Source organism: Falco rusticolus, chromosome 5 (assembly GCF_015220075.1).
Source record: "Falco rusticolus isolate bFalRus1 chromosome 5, bFalRus1.pri, whole genome shotgun sequence".
NCBI lineage: Eukaryota > Metazoa > Chordata > Aves > Falconiformes > Falconidae > Falco > Falco rusticolus.
In genome coordinates, this window is record NC_051191.1 from 78,324,014 (window position 1) to 78,343,089 (window position 19,076).

The window sequence follows — 19,076 nt, forward strand, 5'->3', positions numbered from 1 at the left end:
AGCAATCAAAGCTTTCTAGAGAAGCCCAAGTGTTAACAAAATTAAATTTCATTGAGTGGTTGAAGGGTAACATTTATAGTAAATTGAATCCCAAATTTCTGATCTGTTGAATAAGGCAGAAAGATCCTTTTTCATGCTGAAATGTAATTCCTGTGCTGTAATTTCCTTTTTCTTTTTTTCTTTAGAGGTGAAAGGAAAGGCAAAAAGAGAAGCAGATTCAGTTTTAGCTAAATATAAACTAAGACTTGCACCCTAGGTTGAAACTTCAAAGGCTACAAGTACCTGGAGAGTTTTAGACACAATTGTTTGGACAGTCTTTAAAGGAGAGCTTTGTCTTTATGTGCCTTGTAAATGATTACAGTGATCAATAGATCCTCTGAGCACAGGAGGGATCTGAGCAATAAGTGTAGCTTATGGTCGCAGGCGCAGGCCCACCTCGTTACACTGCTGTTTTTTTCTGAGGGGCATCTTGTCCTACACCCCTGCTCTATGACACCTCTCAGAGGAGGATACAGTACAGCTTGGAGCTGCACTTTTGGGTCGTGGTTACTGAATTGCTGCAGGGACACAGGCATTTTTGTCTCTCCCTGAGATAACATGCCACCCCACCGTGGTCAGCACTGCAATCCAACTGGCCCAAGGCATCAGGAGTCCCCTTCAGGCCAGTGGTGCAATACTCACTGTTACAGCACCTAAGTCACCATTGCCTTTCTGTTCCCTAATCAGGAACATTGGGGTTGTATTAAGTGACCTCGAGCTTTGTTGGTGCTCAAAAGGGAGTTCCCCCTTTCCCACCTACCTCTGAACAAAGGCTCCAGCCCTTTCCCTGTTGTCAGTGTTAGTGCTTGTGCAGCAAGCTACATTTTTGGTTCTTTTCTCTCAGTTGTTAATCCAAGAGAAGGGGGGAGGATATAGCAGGACCACTATTTTTGATCAGCTTACACCAACAGTGAAATCACCCTAAACGTCATGTAGCTTATGAAAGTGAGATTTTTTTTGTGTCCAAACTGACTTTTTTTTATAAGCACTTGGTTGCTCAAAAGTTGATAATTAGGCCATTTTCTTAGGAATTTGAATAAAGATCTGGGAGGTTCATGTTTGAAAAGGTCATGATGTTGAAAATCTTGTCCCCAGGTACTTCAGCAAAGATATGTATTGCCAGCCACACTGCTGTGAAGCAGTTTTCCGTCAGCATAGAAACCTTGTTAACATCCAACTCTTAACTTGATTCTCCAAATCTGTTACTTTGTGAAGTGTTCGCCATCAAACTTGAGCGAAGGTCTAATTCACAACGTTATGAGGGCAATATACTTCAAAGCAAGAGGAAATCTATTTCACTACTTGTATTTTGATTAATGAGTTTTCTGAATCCTTTAACCGTATTTATTTTTGTCAAGTGTGGCAGCTCAAGGATTAATGATATCTTCAGAGCTATTTTTCTGTATATGATATGATGCCTGCAGTGATGATTACCAAGATATATTTCATTTTCCAAAGAGCAGCCACTTATTAATAAAACAGATTATATCAGAAACTATAGAGCACCACATAGCAGGAGCCTGTGTTGTTATTGTCACAAATAATTGAGAGAAATATAGATAGCTTGCACAAAAAAAAGAGAGAAAAAAAAATGAAGATGACTGTTTAGCTTTTGAGAGATGGAAGAATCTAAGGTGTACATTAACTTTCTGAAGTCATCAGACATCTGGTGGTCTGGGAAATGCCTGCAGTTTGACAGCTAGATTGTGCCTTTAGGCACAGTCATGAACTGAGGACTGGAGGAACATAATGCCTGTGAGACTGCCTGTGGAGGCGCAGTCCACTGCTGTGAAGAGCAAAAAGAAGGGCTTCTACAAGCACATCAACAGCAAAAGGAAGACTGGGAAAAATGTGGACCTGCTTCTGAATGGGGCAGGAGACCTGGTGTCAAAAGACATGGAAAAAGCTGAAGTATTCAGTGCCGCCTCTGTCTCATTCTTTACTGATAAGACTGGCCTTCAGGAGTCCTGAGGCCCTCAGGGCAACAGGAAGCTCTGGAGCAAGAAATACTTACCCTGGGGGGAGGAGGATCAGGTTAGGGAACATTTAAGCAAGCTGGACATACCCAAGTTCATGGGAGCTGAGGTGGGCCACCACAAGCACTGAGGGAACTAGCCAATGTCATTGCAAGGCCACTCTCAGTTATCTTTGAAAGGTTGTGATCAGAAGTTCCCATGGACTGGGAGAAGGCAAATGTCACTGCACTCTTCAGGAAGGCCAAGAGAGAGGACCTAGGGAACTACAGGCTGGTCAGCCTCACATCAGTCCCTGGGAAGGTGATGGAGCAAATCTGCCTGGAAACCATTTCCAAATATGTTAAGGACAAGGAGGTGACTGGGAGTAGTCAGCAAGGATTAATGATGGGGAAATCATGCCTGACCAACCTCTCAGCCTTCTGCAAAGAGGTGACTGGATTAGTGGATGAGAGAAGAGCGGATGTCGCTTATCTTGACTGTAGTAAGGCTTTCAACGCCCGTTTTCCTTAATGTCCTTAGAGGCAGCCTGGTAAATGAACTGTGAGGTAAACTGAAAACACTGAACTGCCAGGCTGCAAGCGTTGTGAACAGAAGCACAGCTGGCAGCCAGTCACCAGTGGTGTATCTAGAGGATCGATACTGGGCCCAGTTTCTTCGTTAATGGCCTGGATGATGGGATAGAGTGCACCTTACCAGGTTTGAAGAGGAAACAGAACTGTGCTGAGTGGCTGATACACTGAAGGGTTGTACTGCCATTCAGAGGGACCTCAGCTGTCTGGAGTAATGGTCTGACAGGAACCTCATGAAGTTCAGCAAAGGGAAATACAGAGTCCTGCCCCAGGGCAGCAATAACCCTGTGTACCAGTACACACTGGAGGCTTACCAGCTGGAAGGCAGCTCTGCAGAGGAAGACGTGGGGATCCTGGTGGATACTAAGTTGATCATGAACTGATGACATGCCCTTGTGCCAAAAGCAGCCAGTGGGCTGCATTAGGAAGAGTGTTGCCAGCAGGCTCAAGGGGGTCATCCGTCCCCTCTACCAGCACTGGTGAGGTCACCACTGAGTGCTGTGTCCAGCTCTGGGCTTCCTGGTGTAAGAACGACGTGGACAGAGTGGAGAGAAGACGGCAATTAAGATGATTAAGGTACTGGAGCATCTGTCATTTGAGGAGAGGCTGAGAGCTGGGACTGTTCAGCCTGGAGGAGGCTCAAGGAATCTGATCAATTTAATGGGACAGAATAAAGAAGACAGAGACAGACTCTTCTCAGCGGTGTGGAAAGGACAAGAGTCGAAGGGCACAAACTGAAATACCAGCCATTCCATTTAAACATATGAAAAAACTTTATTTAAATGTGGTTGAACACTGGAACATGTTGCCTGGAGCTGTAGAATCTCCATCCCTAGAGATGCTCAAACCCAGAGTGAACAGAGCCCAGACCAACATGCTCTTGGTGACTCTGCTTTGAGCAAGGGCTTGTACAGACGGTCTTCGGAGGTGCTTCCTGCCTCAACTATTATGTGGTTCTGATACTGGTTTGCAATGACGTTGAAAACATGACAGGACTGGATTGCTACTAAAGGGGAAACTTTGCAGCTTTCACTCTACCAAATGTAGTAAGACATTCCCTAATGTGCAATGTTTGAAGGACTATCTTTTCAAAGCTAGGATACATTGTGGAATTATCCAACAGTTTATTCACTTCCCATCTCCCCTGGCATGGTATAGGTCAGTAAGTACTCTAGTAACTATGCTGGCAGAGCAATTTAAACATTAAGAATCATTACTTTGACATAACATTTTGGAATAAAGAGCAGCCTTTGGGAAAGGAATTTAATTAAACTTTAACATATGCAAAGCCCCAAAGCTTTTTACAGAAAAAAATTGATAAAAGAGCCTAAAATATATATTTTCTGTTTGTGACCAGGATGTGAATTATTTTTCAACCTTGTTGATGAACTTTGTATATTTGTAATGAGTACTGAAAAAGAAATAACTTTTTTATTGCAAATCTTAACATGACTAGTTTGAGTTGAGGGCTACAGAGCCAAAACCCAATTTGGCTATATAGTTTTGGCTTCATGCTATAGATATGTATTTACATGTTGTAGACTGGAATAGTCTGGTATTCAAGCCTAACCTGCAACTCATTGTCTATGGTTTGATCCAAGGAAGCATTTATTCATGGCTTTTTTTTTTCTTTTTTTTTTTTTTTTTTCTCTTGTTCATTTCTGGAATGATTGTATCAACTTTACCTTTTAAAATAGCCACTGCAATGATCATTTCCCTGGTCCTAAACTTCCTAATTGCCTGAACATCTCTTTTGAAACTATGACTAGGCTCTTAAGAAACACTGATGCATCTGAGATGTTTATTCGTAATTTTGAAAATCTTGGCCAGCAGTATAAAGGAAGAGGCCTTGAGGAGAAAAGCAAACTTGAAATTACTGAATTATAGTCCAGGATCTTGCATTAACATGAGAAGATTGGTCTTCTTGTATTGCTTAAGGGAAACTCAGCATGCTTTTCCCCTACAAAAAGTTGTTCACCACACATTACTGCTAGCATGCCAGTGTTTTGGGCTACTTTTCTTTAATAGCTGTGCAATGCCTTTAGGTTCCAGGAGGCTGAGGTGATAACCCCTCGGCTTCATTACTGCAACATCCACATGGCACCAAAGAAGATCGCTAATATTAGGGGAGAGCCTATGTCCATCCTTTGTATATAATCATACATACTCGTGGCCTGACACAGACTAGCAGACTATTTGAAGGCTATTTTTGTGATTCCCAAAGATCCATTGCTTTAAAAAGGGTAGTTATTGTTGCACTGTGGCAGCTAGGACTATTCATCTCTGACAAGGCTGTAAAAAGGACCAGAGTGTTTTTTTTGTGGGTAAACAGAGATCAAGGAACAGCCAAATGTAGGTCTTCAGAACATAGGCTGTGATTATTTGGAAGTTAATATAAAGCCCAATAAATTACCTGAGTTTCAGTTGAATTTAGGCTCTAGTTCCACAGCTCTTACCACATTCTGGTACTTGAATTTTTCCAAATTAATCATTTCATGTTCCAAGAATCCATTTAAAACACAAGGAAAATAGCTAGAGGAAAAATTATAAGGTGTTTTTTGTGTCATTGAAATCTCTCTTGTAGGTGTCACTAGCAGCTCATCCCAAAAGTTCCATCTGAAAATAGATGGCACTCACTCTCACTATGTAATAGCACACTCACTTGCCAGTCCTTCCTGTGTTTTTTTCAAAGGGGGCACATTTTGTGATGGACTTTAGCTTTTGCTTACAAGCAGACCTGTAGACCCATAGCCCAAGGATTAGGACATTTAGGGGAAATTCTGATTTGCTTGGGCTCTTATGCTCCTCACATGGGATTTTATTTATCTCATCAAGAATAGAAATGAGCCTATTGCTACCGAAATGTCATACATTCTGCATGAACAAGCTATGCATTTTTCAGCCCTGGTCTGTGTTCCTGCCTCTCAACTGTTAAGCCTCGTACCCTGCTCAGCTTTTTGACTCTGCTGTCCTGCCTGCCTTGCTGGGGTGTACTTGGTTAGAAATTGCCTGGGGACCTCAGAGCGAGGCAGCCAGTGAAACAGGCTGTGTTATCAGGGGCAAAGAAACAGCATCACGTATAAGAATTTCCAGGAAGATCCTAGGAGAATCTTTAGCTTTCCTCAGCCCTTAGACCCTTTGCTGTCTGTGACTGTAATTTACAATGGAGCTTCTATTAACATTCCTGTGGAACTGTATTCCACATGATAATTTATATCATATTTCATATACCAAGTTGCTGTTAATTCTAACTAATGTGAAATATTCTTTTTTGTGTGTGTACAGTCAGTAGTTCCGCTTGCAGTAGAGTGAATGAAAACTAATTCTCAGTTGTCCTATTAGTTTCTGATTTGTGAAAATTAATTTTAATAATTCATGGCCAGAATGCAAATATGAAAAAAATAATTCAATAGCACTGTGTGCTTATTTTGAAGGAAAAGTGAACAATGAGCTATGCTCAGACTTGTTTGTCTGCCTGTGGTATTTCAAATGTATATCCCATTCTTGTTATTTTAGATACCATTTTACAGATTGTTTAATTTAAAATAGGTCTCAGAATGAATAAAAAGATGTGTTTTGTTCTGTTTAGGACAGGATTAATATGTTAACTATAGATTAATGAATCAGAAAAGTAGGTTGTTCTTTTTACCACCTCATGCTCTCTCAGTAACTTCTCACCATCCACCCCAAGTTTAGGCAGTTTGTGGTCAGTTTTTAGCTGACCATAGATCATACAATTAAACAATGTAAAAAACTGTAAACATAAAAAACATTACAATGTAAAAAACCAGCATTTTTTCCTAAATAAATTGTTTGTTCCCAGAAAAAACTGTCTAAATTAGTACCCACCTGTACTGTCAAGTGTAAAGTCCTGCACTAATGAAGAAGAGGGCAAAACTGTTGGATTCAACTGACAGTAAAAAGCCACATGTCTCTTTGTTAACTTGCCATCTGAGAAGAATCACAGAAAGGAGACTGTGTGTTTGCTGTGAGTGCAAAGCAAAAAGAAGTAGTAATTTTGTTTGGTCAGCACATGCCACTATCCTTTGGCATGTGATGAGCGGAACGAAGCGATACAGCTGTAACCCCGTGTACGGGGGGAAAGCTGGGAAGGTGGTGAGAGGGGAAGAACTCTTGTCCCTGTTACTTAACACAAAGCTTGAAATGTGGTTGAGGGAATTGATCGCTTTTTTGATAACTGTGTTTAGTGTATCTTATTGAGCATAGCCCACAGGTTATTTGGAAGAACAACTTTTCATTTGGCCGTAGTTTGGATTGTTTATATATACACAGATATATATGCCTGCATATGCACATGCAGGTAAGGCAAGGGGAGGTTTACTTCAGCACATCCCCTCTTCCAGCAGTCATCAGATACAGCTCCCCAGTAATCAGCAGGCCCTGTTGCCTTTCCCTTCAGCCTCTGATTTCTTGCCTGCTCCACTAACTCTTCTCAGCTTGGTTTTGTGGGGGTCCTTAAAAGTTTAGGTTATCTGGAGCTCTCTTTTTGAGGAATGGATGCAGCTTACATCTGTACTATGTTCTTACGATGGTACAGATTTAAATATTTGACGACAGACGAGAATCACTCCCGGATTTCCCTGTGGGAAATCCTGCAACCTTCATCTCTGGAACTGAAAACATAACATAATGCATCTCCTCTACCAACGCAAAACAGCCTTTTTTAGTGGCAGGGTGAAAATAAGCTTCTTTGGCTCTGCTTTGCTTTCCAGTAAACCATGGAGAGCCCTGTTAGAGGAACTTTCTCTAGAGAAAATGCAAATGCAGTGTTCAGCAAGAGGTGTAAGGAGCACAGTAACCCAGACTCATTACAAGTGTAATTGCTGCAGATTTTGTGGCTAACAGTGGGAAAAAAAGAAGAAAAGTGCTTTTTTAAAAAGTATTTTATAGAGTTTGCAAATGCTCCTTCAGCATACTGGGCAGTGAGCATAGAACGGGAGTCAGGATCAGGAGTCTGGATTTCTGGAGACAGAATGTTAATGCATTATAACATGGGGACTTGTCATCCAGAGTGGTTTAATGTGGTAACAAAACAGCAGTGTGTCTCCTAAGTTCAAAATCCAGCTTCTTAGCAAATTGGCTGCCTAATGCAAAAATACAAGCAGAAACGAGACACAGAGGTGAATTGCCTGAGGGTCTCACATATTTCAAAGCAGAGAAATGTAATGATATCTTAAAGAGGTATAGACAAGCCAAGGAATACCTGTGGCATCTGATTACAATAATAGAAATTCTGCTGAAAGCTTAGGAAGATTAACAATATTAACCTTGCTGTCTTACTTATTCCATCTTCTTTGGTGAGCAAAGCCTCAGTAATCCAGTGACCGTGGCTCTAAGACTGTTGGTTGTTGTCAATATTCTCACTTCAAAATAAGTGTTATATATTATTTAGGTTAATGTCTTCACTACACATGGTGACATACTTTTACGTTAGACAAAATTTAAATATGAAACATGAAAGAAGAAGAAACAGGGCAAGAGAACAGCGCTTGTGTATGAATTACAAGATATTAATATATCTTGTAATATATTGAATATATATCACCAATATATTATGATGATGTCTAATTATAATATAATAATTATTATATATAATAACATGTACTATGTAATTATATAAATATTATATAATGATGTAATGTATATCTCTGTGTATTAAGTACACAGTTTTAAAAGTTCTGGGCCATGGTCAGACTTACCACTGCAGAAATAACTGTGACATCCAAAAACTTACTGCCTCTCAAGCCAGGGCTGTTTGCTTACACAGATAGCAGATGAAAAGGACGGGTGTAGACCGTGTTTACAATAAGGGCAAAGTGTGCAAAAAAAGAAGTCTTACTGTTGTTTTCTAAAAGGAGGTCAGCAAACCATGAAGATACCCAGGCAGATTTGGGACATGTAATAACACCTCTGCTCAGTTAACAAAAAAGCAAAACCAAACAAAGGTGAACTGATGGAAAGTAGTCTGCCTGGCCTGTGACACATAGGGTTTTCTGTAGGTTGAGTCTGTGTTTGGGTCACAGGTTGTGAACTGAAGAGTATAAACAGCAACAGCAGCACATCAGACTGGAGGGTAACAGCACCTGCTTGCACAGAGGTGCCTGTAAGGCAAGACAACCCAGACGCTCAGGATTACCTGGCACGTGGAATTCAGCAAAAGTGCGGATCTCCTTGTTTATTTATTATCAATGATTTACCCTGGTTTAATATAGACAAATGTTCTCCTGTGGGGTTTTTTTTTGTGCAAAATGCTAACCTAACTGAAATCCAACTTTGTTGGAAAAAGATTTGGGTGAACTTGCTTAAATAAACTGACCACATTTACCAACTGTAGAGTCTGCAGCTTTGGTCGCAGAGAGGGCCAGCTGATGGTGGTATTTGAAAGCCCTCTGTTTTAAGGTCATTCAATGAGCAACACCACCATTGTTCTCCTGATATTCTATAGTGTGACTCACAGGACAGTGTGCACTGCTACAGTGGTCCAGGACCAGGTTCCTGTCTGCAGTTATCCCTATGTCAAATCTGAGTGGCGCCATCCAGCTTTTTTTGATTTAGACTGGTAAAAAAGAGATCAAAAGCAACTGCTTAATTTCTACATTTTTTGATTTTTCAGTACATTTAAAAATTGTAACCTTCCTATTTCTATGAAGTATGGTTTTATACTTAATATTCAGCTCTAAATGCTGAAGGATGCCAGACCACAAATCTGGACCCAGCATTAGTCTGCCAAAAGGAACATGTTTATGCAAATGTTTCAGTAACTGATAAATTCATGTCACTTAAAAACATCCAGAATTATTAGATATGGAACTGCTGGCCTTGTTGGAGTTTGAAATAGCTGCATCTCCTATGTACCTGACATGAAAGGTGCAAGACATTAGAGAATCAGACACAGGTAGCATCAAAAGGCAGTGACACATTGTAGCGGGTAGCCTTTAACAGCATTTCTGAGACAAATCCTAGGACCACTGCAACAGGATCGATCACTGGGAGTTGGATAAGCGTGTAGCCAGGTTTCAGGCTTTGAGCAGCTTCGCTATTGCATGGCTTCCACTCACATTTGTCATTCATTTTGGTGGAAAACAATAGCCAGGTTTTATATTTTAGCGCTTTTCACCAAAAAACTTTGGAAAGCTCTCAATGAGTAAATCTGCCAAGAGCTGGAAACCTGTCATATGCTTTTGTCTAGTAGAACATTTCAAGGTTTTTTCCTTACTCTTCCTGCCCCCGTCCCCCACACACACCCCCCACCCCCTTCTGCCCATTTAGAACAATTGCATCCTACAATCCTACACATGCTGTAGCACAAACCCATCTGACTGCATCACCCTATTTATTTTATAGGGGAGGAAAGGAAATAGTTCTTTTGCACTGGTGGTCATTTCAGGACCATCTAGGACATTGGCACAACAAACAGGATAAATAAATATAACAAGAGTATTGTGTTTCTTTGTACATTTCTTCCATTTCTTGCTTCAGTATAGCTGTCTTAGAATGTGCAGCATTTGCTTTTCAGACCGTTATTAGGTTTGATTTTAGATCTGCAGCAAGAGAACTGTGTGGAAAAGTACTGCCACGTGGATCACAGTGTGTTTGCCTGTTCCACCTTAAAAGTAAATGTTCCATTTTTTCTGCCTATTAGCAGAACGCATCCAAGCAAGAATGAGAAAGTTACTAATTGCTTTGAATGCTACATCAACAATGAACGGGTAGATGCCGTACTGTGGCATAAGCCATCATGAGTAGAATTGCGTCACATCAGAAAAAAACCAAATTGCAATCCCACTTCTAGACTAGAGGGTAGTAGAGTATAGCAATAAAGTGTAGACAACACTACAAAAGGCTGCTGAATGGAAACAGCAACCTTCGCCATCCGAGGCTTGGTGATCACTTCATGAGCTGCTAGCAGTGAAACAGCTTGCCAGCACTGAGTGATTCCAATGCTGCCTGTTTCTGTGGTTGTCAGTTGAAAAAGTGCCTGCAATGATGTGACGTGTTGTTAGCAAAATGCTTTAAATGCTACCCTAAAGAGAGGGTGATTTTATCACAGCTTTTCTTTTCAATATATCATCTGCCAAGCCCAGTCATTTTTATAAGGGGCAGGAGAGTAGCCCAGAGAACTAAAAAAAAATTAATAACATAAGCACACATATATATTTATGTATGTATGTATTTATGTATGTATGTACATATAAATTGTAGGAAGAAGGATGCTTTAAAAGTGTATTAAATATGGAAAGCAAAGTGAATGTGGTGAAGAGTTTGCAATTTCACTGCATAATGAAGATACTAGTGTTTAAACAGGACAAAACTGTAATGTCACCACTGCCTTAGAAGAAGGTGCTGACAGCCTGCATAAGCAAATGTATATCCCTCCTATAAGATTTCAAGCTGATGTGTTTGTAGGGGACTGCTATAGGAGTTTGGCTGGGACTCTGGGAAGGCGCTGGTGTGCTGCAGGCTCATGAAACATAACCCCCAGCATGCAGAAGGGATACATCTAAATAAGCCTTTCTTAAATTGTGTATTTCCTTCTGAATCAAACACCCTGCTAGGTAAGTCAGTTGTCAGCAGGAGGTGTCTGAGGGGGGGTGTCTCCACCAGATTCCCTGTGCCTGCTGGATGACCTTGGGTTCACATGAGTTTGACATTTTGGATACATCCTTTCCAATGAGAGCTGTTTGGTAGCTCCCTGCTCTGTACACCGGATCTAGAAAATAACCACAAAGTGAGAACACGTTTATGATCTAATCTTGAGCCTTCGGGGTCAATGGCAAAGCTCCTGTTGACTTTCTTTTGTGTAGGTCTGAAGCTGTAATGCTATTCTGTTTAGCCACTTAATGTCAAGGCACCGATAAGACCTCATGGCCCAAATGGGCCTCCCTGAGGTCCTCTTCTACACCCCGCCCAGAGTCCAGGAGCCCCATTTCAGCTTCAGTCCCTGCCTGAGCAGTGCTGAAAGAGGGGTGGTCTCCAGCTCCATCAAGTTGTAGGTCTTTGATTGACCTACACATTGACTCCACGGTCGGACTTCGGTGCAGCATCATTACCATGACTTTGCCTGGTGATTTGGGCCCTTGGTTGAACCTGGCTGCCCCCCGTCCTGTCTGTCTGGAGAAGCCCTGCCCTGTCTGAGGACCCCACCACTCTCAGCCCCCAGCAGTCCCCATCCTGCTGTGTCCTGGCACTGGGGCTCCTCCATGTAAAACAAACCAAAGGACTAGAGCCCTGGATGACACGGCTCACTTCTCCCTTGCCACTTCCTTCCTCATTATCAAGCCCTGATGCTGGTGATGGAATGGCCAGCATTCATGTGAGGAATGACACAGGAACAGATGCTGTGATAGTCCCCCTTTGCTCCTTAAACTCCCCTGCTTTTATTCTCATTGCTTCCAGTGGGGTTGTCCATCCATGATATGGTACGCTAACAATTTACAGATTAGTGTTGTCTGATGTTTATAGGGAAAGTGTTGATTTGACTGCATTACAAATAATTTCTACTGTTCCAAATGAAAATCAGATTTCAACATGGTACCAGAAATTGCACAGCATTCCCAGGTGTGCATCCTCATGTACTCCTCAGGGCAATGTGTGCTGGTTTACCTAAGGAAAGTCTCCTGATGTTCTGCTTAAAAAGCAGGGTCAGAGACTGCTTACAGAATTTATGTCTCTCAATAAAAGGTAAAAAAAAATAATTTAGTAATTTCAGCATATATAGTTTTTCCACCATTAGCATTTTAGTGTTCTTTCTAAATATTCTTCAATGTATTTTGGTTGAAAAGTTATATTTTATTCTTATTTTGCAAGCTTTCTTGCAAGCTATTTATAGAACCAATAGATAAAATAACTTTCAATCAGCTATACTAAAAATGAAGGGGAGTGCAGTTCATCCAAACCCATCTGATTCTCCTATTTCTATCCCAACAGGTGTAGTTCGCCAAGTGAGGCCCATTGTTGGACCTTTCCATGCCATCCTGAAACTGGAGATGAACTACGTCATGGGTGGAGTGGTATCTCATCGTAACATCGTCAATGTTCACATCTTTGTCTCTGAGTACTGGTTCTAAGAGAGCATTTAAAATCCCAGACAAGCAAGCTGCTCCAACCTAAATCATTACCACAAATTATTATGTCATATACTTGTTTGTAAAACCCAATACTGGTTTTTTTGTTGTTTTATTTTGAAATATTTGGTTTATAGTTTAAGACAAATAACAAGCTATTATGTTGATTAGACATAGGGTGGAGCAAATTAAATGAGCCTGATGTAGTCTGTATAAATAAGTAGCGTGTAAAAGTGCCCAGCTACCTAGTGAAATTTAAAACTTCTCTAAATGTTTAGGCAGACCTTAACTATTGCTCCTTGGCCAGATAACCAGAGTGACTGAGGATGTGGAATGAAATAGATGTCAGAGTTCACTGGGATGAACATTTGGTATCTTTGGATGGGAGAAGTTTGGTAAGGATTAGTAATTTTGCCTTAATATTAACTACCTTGAAGGAATCACAGAAAGTGCTAAACATTCGCTTTTGGGCCCCAATAGGTTAACTCTGAATAGGCGCCCAGAATTGCTAATAATTTCTGAAAAGTTTAGCCTAGATACTTAAAAAGCTATGGCTACAAGAGGAAGTGCAAAAGGAATTAGAAACAATAACAGGCTAACAAGCTATTGCACATATTAAAAAATTACTCCTTTTTTTGTACTTACTATTTGATTGTAAGATTATGTTTGGTTCTAATTAAACAAGTACCTCTCATTGAAATTAACCTGTTACAAGGATAAGGCATATTGCTTAAATTCCAGTCTCATCTGTACCCAGGAATACATGGGAAACTCAGACCTATATCTCCTGTCTATTATAGAGTAAAGCTCCACAACTTCTTAAAATTGGTAATAAAATCAGCATGTTAAACTTTACACTTCCTATGCACCAAATCAAGGCATATGTAATAATATAATGAAACTCTCACAAATAAATGAATGTTTAATGTGTTATCTGGGTATCAAAGTTAACGCATCTTTTTTAATACAGAACAGAAAATAAATAGCTCCATTTTCAGTTTGTTAAGATATGAGGAAATAAAGTAAGACAGATGGGAAATACTAAGAAGTAAGCTATGGTTTCTGCTTGCCAGAAAAATTGTGTGATATATCTCTTGTAAACAAATCAGTTATATATATATATATATACAGATTCCCATTTCATTGGTCATTATTGGCACTAGGCATTTGTCTCTTCCTTTTATACAGAAGCCCCTGAAGTTTAAGAGAATCTCTCCATTTACAGGTATGATCTTTGAATAGGAATAATAAAGATTATCCTCTCTGATCCATTGCAACTTTATGGTCCAAAAGACCATAGCAACTTTACTGTATATGTACAGAAGTCTTCATTCTGTTCTCTGTGGCAGGGATACTTCTTTGCCTGCAGCATCCTTACTTCTTAAATTAAGATTTTATGATAACAGACTCTCATAAATAAAATTTGACTAAAGGATACCCTCATGACGGTATTTGTTCCCCTCACACAGAGCATTCCAGCCCCACAGCCTGGTTTTAAGCCCCATCAGCTTAAAAAGTGTTCAGTGCTGTCAGTGGCTTCCTCTACAGTCCTTAAAATTTCAATGAATAATTACCATATTTCTGTGGAAAAATGATGTGAAGCAGATGTATTTGTAGCAGGTGACCTTCCATCATTCAAATAACTGATGGAGATTTTGGAAAACTCCAGATTACAGGAGATACTGTTGACTTCAGGAATTTGTAGCCTATATAAGTCTGATTTAGACTGGAAAGTAAAACATTTTATTACGCTAACAGACTCCAAGAAGAGGAGGATGAAAGACTCTCCTGATATCATCACGTTCTTTTTCTTGCCAGTGTGGGAAAAGTGAGTAGCCTCAGTACCAAAAATACAAAAAATGTTTCCATCTGATTTTCTAGACTGTAATTTTTGATTCTTTAGTTCCTCTGTAAGTGGTATTTAGTTGCAGTGAAAAGAACTTAGGGACAGCAGAAATCTAATTTTAGGATCAAACTGATGAACAAACTAATTCACAAACTTCTCCTTTCTGTAAAGGAGAAACTACATACCACCACAGACACACACCTCTCCCCTTCTTCTGTCTGCATTTTTGGGTAAAAATGGCATACAGCATGATTACCACTACTTCCTGGAAAACTGTTTTCCTACATTGTCCCAAGTAATCTTTGAAAATTGCAAGCAGCTTTTTAAATAGTCCTGATGTCATATGAGAACATTGATCCAGTAGATTATTTCATGGTTTGTGTATAATAAATTAAAGAGTGCTTAGTGCCATGGTCACTGTGACGTGTCTTGACTTTTAATAGATCAGTACAGGAAAACTAGATAATTTAGTAATTATAGGAAATATTAAATATTTCTTTCATCCAAACCTGTGACAATAATGTTTCATTTGTTGCAGGGGGGACAAAGTAAAACTGCAATTTTTCTTGGCAAATCATTAAAGCTGTTCAAGTGGGAGAATGTGCTTATGAAATTGACAGCAAGATCCACTCACTTTGAGAGCTTTTCTTTTGCTGTGCTCTCTACAGATTGATTAGTTCTAAGTTCAAATCATTCTAATTGTGGGGGAACAGAATCACAAGTAAATGAGCATTTAGAAGAAAACGACAAGAACAAGCACAGACTGCTGAGTGTTCAGTAGTCTGCTTTTTAAGAGTGATCTGCTCAGTTGTACACAGAATGATACCACACGCCTTGGAAAAAGTCATACACCATTAAAAGAATAAGTAATAATACCACACAAGTACAGATGATACATAGGATCAAATTACCTGATACACTATCTTATTTGACACTAGATGAATATGGAGAGACAAAAATCACTTGAATAAGCAAAGGCTCACAGGTGCTAGCCAGATTCCTGACAAGGGGAGCAGCAGGTCTCAGGTTGTTCTGCTAAAAACCAGGCATCCTGCAAAGATGGGAAGACTTCTTGTGTGCTTCAGGGACTGCTCCTAGGACAAGCCTTCTGGCAGGAAATATTGCCTCAGGATTATTTCTAGCAGGTTTAGGACAGTTTGCTTGAGTAAGCATTCAGTGTATATAGGAGGTTCTGAGTAATCAGGTCCTTTGCCTTAGTCAAGTGAAATAATAACAAACCAGGAATGTTTCAAATCAATTTGCTGATAGACTGATCTACTTTCTACTTAGCAGATAGAGAAAGCAAAATAGCGTAGTGTATGTAATCCTAGCATAGTTGCAACAACAGCCAAGGACGATTAACAATGAAGAACAAACAAGATTCTTAGCTGTTCAAATCAGTACATTCCATGTATGATAGCTGGATAAGCTTGTGCATTGATGACAGAAGTTATTTCATGATTTGGAGAGATATACTGTGTGCCTTTCCAGGGTAGCTGTCCTAACTACAGTGTATGGTAATTCTTGGAAGCCGCTGGTGACTGACTGTAACCATAGCAAATTGCCTGTCAGCATTGTGAATATGTCCATTATCTGGAGCTCATGCAGCATTACTGTGTTCCTGTCTCAATCACAAAATCACACTACACCTGAGTTTGGCCCGTGAAAAATTTTAGCATCCACTTCACCCATCCAGTTGGTGATTTTGAAGTTAATGCAATTATTTTGTACTATCTGACCCTGAAGAGTGGCACAAAGCCACCAATTCAACACTGGCTGCCTTGTATCAGCTGGTATGTTGGTACTGCTGTGAAGACAACTCCTTCCAGGAGTGAGTGTCAGAAGGTGTTTAAATACGCTGTTTGTTCCACTGAACACAGAGAATACGCTCTGCTCATCAGTCAATGTGATCTTGCTACCTTTCTTTTTCAAATTAATATTTGGGGTGGTTTTGTCTGTTTGAAAATGTTAATGATGCAGAAAATAGTAGGTGCCAACTGTGGCAGAAAAAAAGTGCATGGGCTCTTAGAAACATTTTCTGTGGGTGACAGCTTTCAGTGATCCTTTTGCAATGTTTCAGCAGCGTGGGTTTAGTATTCCATGAAAGGCTTTTACAGGAATGCTGACACATGACTTTTCTGCGTTCTGTGGCAGTTAGGCCGTATTGTATAAGAAAACTGTGTATGTGTATCTGTTAGGTGTAGGTTGCTAGGTAAGCTCTTCAGAACAAGAAACCCTGATGCCTGAGGAGCAATTCACACCTGCTGGAATGGAGATGATGTTCATGCCATGACTGTATTGCCTTTATCTTACCCATCTGAGCTTGATGGCTGGTCTCCTAAGTCTCTTGCTTGTGAGATCACTAACGCAGCTGGACAAGAAACCCACCCCAGGGTACTGCCTGTGGGGTGGGCTTTCCCAAGCAGGCAGTCCTTCACAGAAATTAAACAAAGGATCAGTTCCCTTTGCTAGTAGGTGTGTTACCTACAGAGCCATTTTAATGTCATGTATATTCCAGACTTCCCATGAAATCACAGCAAAGTCTAGCCTGTGCCCAGCCAGGTGTAATTGCTATTAACAGATGAGACAGGGGAAGCTCATTCTGAGTTTTTACTGTAAAATTCCAGGTTTAGAGGCAGTCGGGTAAAAATTAATTTCATCAGAAGTAAAGGTGACACACTTAGTGCAGTCCCAGTTAAATATGCTGCCAGATACCCTTTTTGAACACAATAATCTTAGCTGACAGCTTGAAGCATTTACTGGCCAGCTGAACGCGAGACATTACAGCCTGGCCTGGCCAACACCACCTCGCTGCCGCGGGAGGCGCAGGGACGGAGGCTGAGGGCCCCCGCGCAGCTCCCAGGCTGTGTGTAGGCCCCAGCTGAAGCTGCTGGCAGCCCGTCCTCGCACACTGTCCCCAGGGTGAGCGGCCCAGCGTCACCCAGCCGCCCCGTCAGGGCTGGCCTGGAGCGTGGGTGGCCAAGGCCGCGGGGGAGCTGGGGAAGCAGCTGCAGGGGAGAGTTGCAGGGAAAGGCTGTTACGTTGATCGTGCTAATGACAGCTTGATGGTGCCTTCAGGACTGTTAGAGAACTTGGTACCTCCCAGCTGCCATTATGGGCAAATCTGGTGGTAATGGAGAAGTGGAAGAACAAGGAATATACGTCGAGGAGGCAAGAGACCGGACACGTCAGAGCAACTGCTTTTACAGGTTGCTGAAACAGGAGTGACTTGCACAGTAGCGATGAATAGTGTATAAATCCGATGGATGGTGTATAAATAAATCCCCAGTGAGCAACCCATCAATAGCACCACAAGGGTTTTGAGAAAGACACCAACTACTTCAGCTTCCACGTGAAGTCAAAAGCCAAATGTCCCATGGGGATGTCCCTTGCATTTGCTGTGCTGGGCGTCACATGGCACACGATGCTGGCATTGGAGAGCCCACACACAAGTGGGCAATGTGCAGCAGTTTTGGTGGCAAGGTGCACCCTGTCTCACTCCCCGTAGGCCCTGCACCTCTTGGCAGAGTGTCTCAGACAGCCAGGGTCTCTGGAGGCTGCCCAAGGGGGGTCCCAGGGCTCACACCCACTGCAGGCAGCAGCCGGAGTATGTACCACAGCTCGGGGTCTGGCCTTGCCCTACGTGCCAGATGGGCACAGGTTCCTCCGCATCCTCTCCAGCAGTAAATTCCCCTTGGGCCATGTCACCATGTCATCTCTACAGAGATGGCTGAATGGCTGAGGGATGTCAGTTTGCTTGAAGTAAGTGCCTTGCCTGCATATTGTCTTTCTCTAAATGAGATTGTAAAGCATCTCGAAAACGGTCTTGTCTTCTATATGTGATCCATGTGCTGTATTAGATCAGTACAAAAGTAAGAGTTAATGCAGAAAATTGTTTGGGTCATATGCCCCATTCCCCCCCCCCCCCTCCCCCCATCTATTTTGTGTAACTTTTTTTGCTAGTGAATTGTGAGGATACTATTTGTGAGAACAGCAGGAAAAATATTCACACAGTGGAGAAACTGTACTTCTATCTACTTTTGGCATAATGATCTAGTGCATCTCAAAATAAGCAAATGGTGCTAAGGACAGCAGAGTAACACGGTGCTAAGGACAGCAGAGTAACTTATTTTTTGGGGTTGCTAATTAATCCAAGGTAGTTTCAAGCAGAATTTAAGACAAGGCTGTTGGAATTCAGTAGAATCAAAATAAATAAATGCACTCCTTAATATTTTTTTTCTTTTTGAGACAATAAAAATCTGTCTAACAGCATTCTGCAAATTTTTTGTACTGTGGCCATACCTACTGTCATGATACTATGTCTTCTCATTCGAAAGTTACTTGTTTTCTATAGCAAGGTTAAAATTGAGGTCCACTGGCTGCCACTTCACTTTTGGTTTTTAGTACATTTAACACCCAGTCAGAACGAATTAAACGTATTCCTTTTGATTTGTGGAAAAGGCATTCTCTCAGAAAGGGAAAAAAATCCTTCTTTTCCCTAAGTTGGATTTTTGCTGGCTCTTTGAAAGATGTCAGCTGAAGTCTCCTAGGGACGCTCATT

At 41.1% G+C, this 19,076-nt stretch overlaps 1 protein-coding gene across 3 annotated transcripts in view; it reads left to right on the forward strand.

Moving 5' to 3' along the window:
* The window catches only part of FBLN1 (fibulin 1), an 81,823-nt gene extending 66,891 nt beyond the window's left edge, over positions 1-14,932 (forward strand). For all 3 annotated transcript variants that reach the window (XM_037388070.1, XM_037388073.1, XM_037388072.1), the window contains exon 17: positions 12,533-14,932. In XM_037388070.1, the coding sequence (XP_037243967.1) occupies positions 12,533-12,672 (140 nt within the window). In that variant the 3' untranslated portion in view covers positions 12,673-14,932. The remainder of the gene's footprint in view (positions 1-12,532) is intronic.
* The last annotated feature ends 4,144 nt before the right edge of the window (positions 14,933-19,076 follow it).